Genomic DNA, 10030 nt, shown 5'->3' on the forward strand with positions numbered 1-10030 from the left:
GCTGATGTTGTACTAGGAGTCCAATGGCTACAATCCTTGGGTACAATAGCTTTTAATTTTCAAGAACTTTTCATGAAATTTTCTGTGGAAGGAAAGGAAGTTGAATTAAGGGGTATTGCAGGGAAACCAGGAAAGATAATCAGCTCTAATGGCATGACAAAGCTTCTAAAAAAGGAGCAAAGAGGTGTAATTGCACAATTATGTTCGCTAGATGTTTCCACATTGGAATCATCTATTTCTCCAGATCTCCAAAAAGTCCTGGACAATCATTCCAAGGTATTTGAGACTCCCAAAGGTCTCCCACCTATGCGTGATCATGATCATGCTATTCATCTGATTCCAGGAAGTGTTCCTCCAAACATCAGGCCGTACAGATATCCCTATGTCCAAAAAAGTGAAATTGAACGTATGGTTGCAGAAATGCTAGAGGCTGGTATAATTCAACCGAGTCAAAGTTCTTTCTCAGCTCCAGTAGTATTGGTGCACAAGAAGGATGGATCATGGCGCATGTGTCCGGATTATAGGGAGCTCAACAAGCTCACTATTAAAGATAAGTTCCCCATTCCTGTTATTGATGAATTACTGGATGAATTGCATGGATCAATTTACTTCACCAAGTTGGATCTTCGTTCGGGATATCATCAAATCAGAATGAAGATTGAAGACATTCCGAAAACGGCATTTAGAACTCATGAGGGTCATTATGAATTTTTGGTCATGCCTTTTGGCCTTACCAATGCACCTTCAACATTTCAAGGTTTGATGAATTCAATTTTCAAACCATTCCTTAGAAAATTTGTGTTAGTATTTTTTGATGATATACTAATCTACAGCAAGTCTTGGAAGGATCATGTTGAACATGTTGACAGGGTGCTACAACTATTGGAGGAGAAACAATTATATGCAAAAAGATCCAAATGTTTCTTTGGAGTCCAGGAGGTGGAATATTTGGGTCATATTGTATCTCATGAAGGAGTTAAGGTAGACCCTAGCAAAATTAAAGCCATTAAGGAATGGAAAATCCCCACATCCATAAAGCATCTGCGAGGATTTCTTGGGTTGACAGGGTATTATCGCAAGTTTGTTAAGAATTATGGGAGAATAGCAGCACCTCTAACAACATTATTGAAGAAAGATTCATTTTCATGGACTCCGGAAGCAACAAAGGCCTTTGAACATCTTAAAGAGGCAATGTGCCAAGCACCGGTCTTAGCTACACCGGACTTCACAAAAACCTTTATTGTGGAATGTGATGCTTCAGGAAATGGAATTGGTGCTGTTCTAATGCAAGATGAAAGACCCATTGCTTTTGAAAGTCGTCCAATCAAGGGAAAGTTTTTAAGCAAAGCTATTTATGAGAAGGAAATGTTGGCAATACTCCATGCACTTAAGAAATGGCGACCCTACCTAATGGGAAGACACTTCAAGGTAAAAACGGATCATGATAGCCTTAAATACTTTTTAGAACAAAGATTATCCTCTGAAGAGCAACAAAAGTGGGTCACAAAGATGTTGGGTTATGACTTTGAAATCATCTACAAAAAAGGGAAGCAAAATGTGGTGGCAGATGCACTCTCAAGAAAGGATGAGGATGTGGAAGCATTGTTGTGTGCCATTTCTATTATCCAACCAGATTGGATAAACGAAGCAAGGGAGGAATGGAAGAATGACGAAGAAGTGTGGGCACTTATTCGAAAGTTACAACAAGATTCCAGTACTTCTGATACATTTAGCTGGCAAAATGATTCGTTATGGTACAAAGATCGCTTATACCTCTGTAAGAATTCCCAGCTAAAACAAAAGATTCTTATGGAATTGCACACTTCTCCCTTAGGAGGGCACTCAGGATTTTTAAAAACTTACCACAGGGTTAAGAAGGAATTTTTTTGGGATGGCCTTAAATCAGATATTCAAAAGTTTGTGGCGGAATGTTTGGTTTGCCAGCAAAATAAAGTTGAAACAATTAAGACACCGGGTCTATTACAACCTTTATCCATTCCAAGCCAACGTTGGGAGGAGGTTTCAATGGATTTTATCACAGGTTTACCCAAGTCTGAGGGAAAGAGTGTCATCATGGTGGTAGTTGACAGACTTACCAAGTATGCACACTTTTGTGCATTATCACATCCATTTAAAGCCAGTACAGTTTCTACTGCATTTATGGAAACAGTTCAAAAGCTACATGGAAACCCAAAGATTATTGTAAGTGACAGAGATCCCATTTTCACTGGAAATTTTTGGACAGAATTATTTTCTTGTCTTGGTACTCAGTTAGCTCATAGCTCATCTTATCATCCTCAATCTGATGGGCAAACTGAGATAGTAAACAAATGTTTGGAAGGATATCTTCGTTGCTTTGTATCTGATAAACAGACACAATGGGTCAAATGGTTGCCTCTGGCTGAATGGTGGTATAACACTTCCTTCCATACAGCAACAAAAATGACCCCATTTATGGCACTTTATGGGTATCAACCACCATCCATCACATCATATTTAAGAGAAAATTCTAAGGTTCAGGCAGTGGAACATCACATCGAACATCAACAACAAGTCCTCCAACTCTTAAAGGATAACCTAGTGTTGGCACAAAATAGAATGAAACAACAGGCAGATCAACATCGCAGTGAAAGAAGTTTTGATGTAGGTGATTGGGTATTCCTACGGCTACAACCATATAAGCAAATGTCCCTAAAGCAAGCTAAGAAGGATAATAAATTATCACCAAAGTATTATGGTCCGTACAAGGTGTTGCAAAAGATTGGTACTATGGCATACAAATTGGAGCTTCCTGCAGCTTCTCGATTGCACCCAGTTTTCCATGTTTCATGTTTAAAGAAGGTTATAGGTGACAAGCTCCCAATTCAAACAATATTGCCAGAACTTGATGAGGAAGGAAAAATTATATTGGAACCGGAAGCAGTCACAGAAACAAGAACTCGACAGCTACGAAATCGATCAATTTCAGAGTATCTTATCAAGTGGAAGAACTTATCCGCTGAAGATTCCACATGGGAGGATGAGAATTTTATGCAGAAGTATCCAGAACTACTCAAGCGTTGAGGACAACACTTTTTTGAAGGAGAGGGGCATGTTGGGTCCCTATAATACTAGTGATTACCCCATTACTATTGTAGTTATACCCCTTATTTATATTGTTGTGCCCCTATTACCCCCATATTGTTATTTCTGTGCCCCATAGAATCCCTCTATTGTTATTTTTGTGGCTTTATATTATTATTGTTAGGTCGGCTGGATTATATTGTGACTCCCTAGACTCCTATATATAGAAAGGAGGTTTTGTCATTTGTATCATCCAAGAATTGTTCATTTATGTAATGTAAAGGAGGTTGCCCCCTCGAAGAGGCTGAATTCTAAGGCGTGGATCTCTCTTTTCTATCTTTTTGTGAGCTGGTTTCATAACAGAATAGTCATTCCAATCGATCTAAGAGCAGGATGAAACAGATTGTTATTACACTCTATGTGTTGTTACAGACCTTGTTGTTACAAATTACTGTTGTTACACCCCGAGTGCCGTTACAAGGTTACTGATATCCAGTGTTGTTGTTACATCCCAAACTGTTACTCTACCGCAAGGTGCTATTACACCGTAGCTATCAAAGTCGTGGGTACTATTCCACACAACAACTATTGGAAGTTACAAATTGTTTATTTAGAAAGTGACAGATCCATGCGGTTATGATTTTAACAGATGTATTTGAATAGAACTCATATTTAGGAGCTAGTTATAACAATTTCTATTTTATGATCAGAATAAGAATCGTGAGATTCTCATGACTGATTTGTTCCTAATTTTTGGGTACATAATTTCTATGAGAGAAACTTCATCCGTCGGGCATGGGGGACAGCATAGAGAGTACTATTATTTTGATCTTGTAACTTTTAATTATTCGTAATACCAAAGACACTATGGTAATGTTGTTTTTATTTCTAAGTTGAATTTTTAACTAATCTCGTGTTCGTTCTTGCACCCCTGCTAGGGAGGAAGGGCTCTCCTATTTAGCAGGGACTACAGTGGTAGAGTAGCTATATATTCTGCTTCCTTTCTTTTATTATTTGTATGGTTTTCTGTTGTCATTATATAATTTGTAGAATGTATCTGCTTTAGTTCCAAATTTATGATATGTTGTTACACAGACTTGGTAGCAGTATGGTAGTTGACCAGCTGGTGTAGTTATCAGTACAATGCGTGGCACACCTTTGCACTGGTAAATGTGAAGTGTGATTCCATTCTTGTAGAGTGTTTTTTATTTATGCCTGAATGTTAGTTTCCGCAATTTATTCAATGGAGTTCTTTATTATTTTCTATTTTTACTCTTGGCTATAATATATCGGCACAAAGAGTGCAGACTCCATTGAAATAACAAACCTACCCTAGGTTGACAATTAAATGGTTGCAGTCTTACTCAATTAGGATTGATTAAAACAACACTAAAGCTAGGTCTCTCTTTGAGCTGCGTATTAGGGTCTCCTTGTTGTGGAATTAGGGCTACCCTTAACTACAGGTTAGAGCTCCTCTTGACAGCATATTGGAGCCTTCCCTTTGATTGTGTCTAGGGCTTGTTGTGGTTGTGGCTATGGCTCCTTTTAGATCTTCGGCTAGGGCTAGATATCTTCTTTAGGATTGTGGCTAGGTCTCCCACTTGACCTCTCTTTCCACTAAACCCAAACGAGTGGAGAGAGATCATGAGAGATGTGTGTAACAAATGACTTGAGTCCTACTCTATTTAAATGCAATGTTGAGATTGATTTGGGGGTTATTTGGGTGTTGGCCGACCTTGATTAGTGTGCCCAAGGTAGCTAGGACAACAGATGCCTCCTTTTCAGGGTGTTCAGGAGACAAATGTTTCTGCTCTGGGGATACCTCCTCTTCAATCAATGTAAACTTTGAAACAGGAACTGATACTGTTACCCGTTTCGTAGAGATAGCAAAAAAGTGACCTGATTTTGAAAAGGGGTGATGCAGAACGAACATGTTTTTTTTAGAGCATAATTTTTGGAAGGAATGTCATGGGAAGGATAGTTTTATGTACATTACGTTTTTGAATGGTAGTGATTTTCATGCTGATTTTAAAAAGTGAGTATTCTGCATCACACCCTTTTTTTAAAAGACATGTTTTTTGGCTTTAAATTTTCTAATGTATAAAATGTAAATAATTATTTTGTAAATTTGATCATTTTTGAAGTGGTCGTTTTCTTCACATTTTCTTGTTTTTTATTTTAATTTGAACTTTTTTTTTAGTGAGGTTTTTATTGTTTTGCATTTTTAAATTAGGAGGTCGATATTTAGAATTCTCGATATTCTACATATTTATACATCCTTAATTAATTTTTCGCTCCACATGAAATAATTGTTTCTAGAAAACAATATTTTTTAACAATGGACATAAAAATAACCATTTTTAACATAAATATAACTAAAAAACTACACGTTTTGATAATTTTTTTCTAGAATTGACATGTCAAAATCACAATTTTTATAAGATAATTTTAACTAAAAATGGTTAAATAATAGCTTTTTTTATGAATTTCATGTCAAAAAAATAATAATAATCACTTTTTTTTCAAAAAATAATGATTAACTTAAAAATCAATGCGAAAATCACATATTACAAATATTGAACGTATAACAACCCTAATTGAGTGTTTATTCTTCTCATAAAATGTCAGAGCATTAAAAAAAGTCATTCAATTCCATGTCAAACTTGTAAATGGAATTAGGTATTAAGAAATGGATTCTGAACTGCACATTGAATTAATGGATAATCCTGTTGTCAATTTAAAAAACTAAGGTGGTGGGGCGATTCTGAGAATCGCCCTGCCACCGCCTTACAACCAATCATACCTTTTGGCCACATTATTGGATACCCTTTGGCCACATTATTGGATACTATTCCAAAATTATAAATATAAAAGTACACTTTTGTTCCTCTGAGGCCCACACACTTCCCACCTATAATATAACATATATTTTTTCATTAAAACATAATAGTTTTCCTAAAATTTATCTCCTTTTATAAATAATTAATAAATTTATATATTTTTAATTAATAACTTCTCAATTACTATTTAAAATAAATTTAAATCTTAAAAAAAAAAAATCATTTTTAATTCTTCACTTATGTGTGATTCGATGCCAACTTACTTTTCTACGCAAACCCCTCTGCCCTGTAAAAAGTGAAGCATGTCGCTTTAAATATTTGAACTTTCAGAGACTAAAGACTCAATAAACTCCCACCAATATGGAGTGGGATGAAGGCATTATGACATTAGCAACCAGTCACATCACCCTACCCCACTTTTATTTAAGCCTTCCTTGGCCCACTGCACGTTCATTAAAAGCTTGGAGTGGATATGATATAACGAAACGATATTTAAGAGCAAGTACATAGTTAAAGAGAATTTGAATTTGGTGTAATTCATGGTTCTGTTTAAAGTAGTCTCGGGCTAAAAACTCAGGAAAAGTTAACGGAGGGCCGCAGAGAGATTCAGATTGAGAGATGGACAGCAGTTGCAGCATTCCAACTCTGTCAAGCAACGGCTTAAATCCTTCTGTTTCAATATGGAATTCTACTCGAATCAGTAAGTCTGAATTCATTCTTCCTTCACATTGTCTCTGTTTACAGGATTACGTTTTCTCTTAGTGCGTTTTAATGGCAGATGGATTGGGAATAAAAGAGAAAGAGGAGATGAAGGCTATAATTGACGAAATGGGTATCAGATCTGCCCATGCTCAGAGGCTGAAAGCCCCAGTTACAGACTACAAGAGACTTCTTTCCAATTCCCACCAGCTTTATCTGTTGACAGTACCCCACGATTCCCAGCCGAATACCGTTATTGGAGTTCACTGTCATGACTCGTTAGTATGAAATTATATGCGTAGGAACATAGGTTCATTGTCTTTACACATTAGAATGTGCAGAAACACAGGTTAGAGTCATATTCATTTTCGTCACGGTATTGATGGGCTTAGCCTCTCTGGCACCAGCACTAACATCGCCCCTTGTTGTAATAACACCCAAGGCGACGCGATTCTGTGAATTGCCGGGTGGTGGGGCGATTCTGATTCTGAGAATCGCCCCACCACCCGGCGATTCTCAGAATCGCGTCGCCTTGGGTGTTATTGCAACAAGGGGCGATGTCAGTGCTGGTGCCGGAGAGGCTAAGCCCATCAATACCGTGACGAAAATGAATATGACTCTAACCTGTGTTGTTGCACATTCTAATGCGTAAAGACAATGAACTTATGTTGTTGTGCATATAATTTTGTATTGATGAGTCATGACAGTGAACTCCATTGTTTGTTCGCCGAGTCTTCCCATAGAAAACATGTTTCTTTATCCCTCTTATGCAAGGTTTTTGACATTAATTTCTGGCATTTCTTTGGCATTGTCCATGATTTTCTACAAATATCCTTGTTGTTAATAGTTCGTCGATCTGGACTGCCACGTCCACTATTAGTAATTTTCATCTGCAACATTTGCAGTACTATGCGACATATTCTGTTTTTCTCATCAAATCTGAAAAAGAAGTGCAGAACGAAGTCACTAAAGCTCTAGAATGGAATTTGCTTACATGCTAATGAAATGAGTCTGGAAATGGTTAGTGAGTAGATCTATAGGTCTACCTACTCTACCCTCTCCAGGTCATCTCATTAAATCTGAAAGTGGTGGGAGTTCTGGTGCCATTTGAGGAACTGGTGCATGAAGGTACATTCCTTTCTTCCCGTGACCTACTAGAAGAGGCCTCCCCAGTGTTACAACTACGTTGAATCTACTACCTTCCATTGCAAGGGAAAGTTCTTCGTGTGGCTACCTACTTGAAGAGACGAACAGTCGAGATTTCCAAAAAGAGAAATGATAATGAGAGATATTGAGAAATCAGTAGGTGTTAAGAAAATGAGGAATTGTTAAAGGACGAGAAATAAATTAAAATTGGCCATTAGAGGAGATGTAGGAATGAAGGTAATTAAAATTATTATAGAGAAAGTTGTCATGAGGCGCCTTATCAAAAAATAGGTTAAATGAGAATCTTTATGAAGGTGGTTAGAAGATAATTCATTTGATGTCCTCGAATATGTCCAAAAATTCCACATTATAATGTAAGAATGACTCTCATTCAAATTCAAAAGTAAGAAGGATATTGAAATTATTCTAATAACTTGTTGGTTTGGGGGTCTATTATGATATTTCTAAAATGTTGGAGGTCAATGTTCAATCCTCAAACTAGACCCTTCTTCATATGACTGGTTTGGATGTTGTTTCTTGGTCTCTCGATGGAGCTTTAGATGAGAGATATATTGGAAATTATTGGAAATGGACTTCATTGGAATACATCCACCGTGAATAAGAGTATTAAACCATGGTGAATAGGATATTTATTCAACCATTAGTTGATTTGGAACTCCATCCAAAGGACATATCCATGTAATGGGGAAAATAAATATTCAATCAACATTTGGACTATTGGAAAGTTCCTTTTAGATGATTGATATTCCATGGCACAATATTTTAAGAGGTGTATTGCAAAAATAAGGAAATATGGGTATGATAAAATAAGGGGGTGGAAGCCTAAGAAAACCTAGAAGTGCTAATATCTAAGAAGAAAAAAGAGGATGGGACAAAACCAATGTTCAAGATTCAAAAAGAAGGTAATGAAATAAGAATAGAGGAGGGCAGAAATTTGATTGTCATAAATGGTGAAAATGACAAATATTTATTTATTCAAGAGAAAACAATTTGAAGAGCCCATAAGCATCTTAAAAGGAAGATAGATACAATAAATCAATGAAACACAATATGATTTATTAGTCTCGTAAATCCATTCTTTGTCGATTTTGGAATATGGTGAGAATTTCATGGATAAACCCATAGATTATACAACATGGGAAATCGATTTGGATATTTTAAAGATTACACATACACCTACTAATTTCTCAGTAAGTGTAGTCTCAATCTAATTGCAAGGTAGTTTTGTTTTATTTTGATGAGTTAAATTGCATTGTATTTTATTTTTTTTTGATCAATTAAATTGCATTGTAGTTTTGTTTTATTCATGTGGGTTTCCCATTTATTTACTGTAGTTTCTGATGAGTATAGTTTGGAGTATCTTTTCCTCACTCAAATAAATATTTGATTTAGGATCAAACATAATATGATATAATTATATAATAGAATAATAAGAAAATAATCAAATTAATGACTAAATGATAGATATAAGATCAAATTAATGACTAAATGTCAGATATAAGATAGTTGGTAATAGGGTGTGTTGTGAAGTCAATGTCAGATATAAGATAGTTGGTAATAGGGTGTGTTGTGAAGTCATTAGGGTTATTATTGACTCCTTAAATATGACTCAAGGATTTCTAAAAGTATTCTTCCAATATTAATGAGTTTCTATGTCTACAATGTAATCACCACAATGAAATAATAAGCATTTACTACCAACTAGATGTTCATAGTCCCATAAAAGGTTTTTATATCCCTCGTTACTTCCCCCATTGGGGTTCTTTTCATTTATTTTATTTCTCCCTTTTCTTTTATTTATATATGAGGACGGGTAACATCTAATTGATAATAGTGGGGGAAGCAACGCACTGAATAACCATATTAATAGGGGTGTCTCCTCATATTGGGTGTAAATTCTTGACCTAATTGAATTTTTAGAATTGTTGCCATGGGAGATGTTTTTATGCTGTTGTTAAGATATTCGCAGTGAATTTGATAAATGTAATCCTTTCTCAGTGGTAATTGATGTTAATGGAGGTCCAAACTTAGTTTTCTCATTTTGAGTTGTGTTTCCCATTGTGGTATTAGCGTCCATGTGCTGCTCATGAGTCACCTGCAACAAAATAAGACAAACACAAAATACCATGTAACTATATTTAAAATGCCATCAAAGTTATTATTGCGGTTCATAAGATGACAGTGATAGTGACCTTCCTTTAAAGGTTTGGAAAGAAATTAAAATAGATTATTATTATGGCCTTAGATACTCTAATCAAAGT

General features: G+C 35.9%; 1 protein-coding gene across 1 annotated transcript; it reads left to right on the plus strand.

Moving 5' to 3' along the window:
* Positions 1–6499: 6499 nt before the first annotated feature.
* On the plus strand, positions 6500–6890 carry LOC149185907 (uncharacterized). The gene is made up of 2 exons (XM_089409170.1): positions 6500–6603; positions 6682–6890. Exons 1-2 carry the CDS (start codon positions 6522–6524, stop codon positions 6888–6890), a joined length of 291 nt encoding a protein of 96 aa, XP_089265296.1. The 5' UTR covers positions 6500–6521.
* The last annotated feature ends 3140 nt before the right edge of the window (positions 6891–10030 follow it).

The sequence above is a fragment of the Pinus tabuliformis genome, chromosome 3_1 (assembly GCF_031772625.1).
Source record: "Pinus tabuliformis cultivar Carrire ecotype Pingquan chromosome 3_1, CPIR1, whole genome shotgun sequence".
Classification (NCBI taxonomy): Eukaryota; Viridiplantae; Streptophyta; class Pinopsida; order Pinales; family Pinaceae; genus Pinus; species Pinus tabuliformis.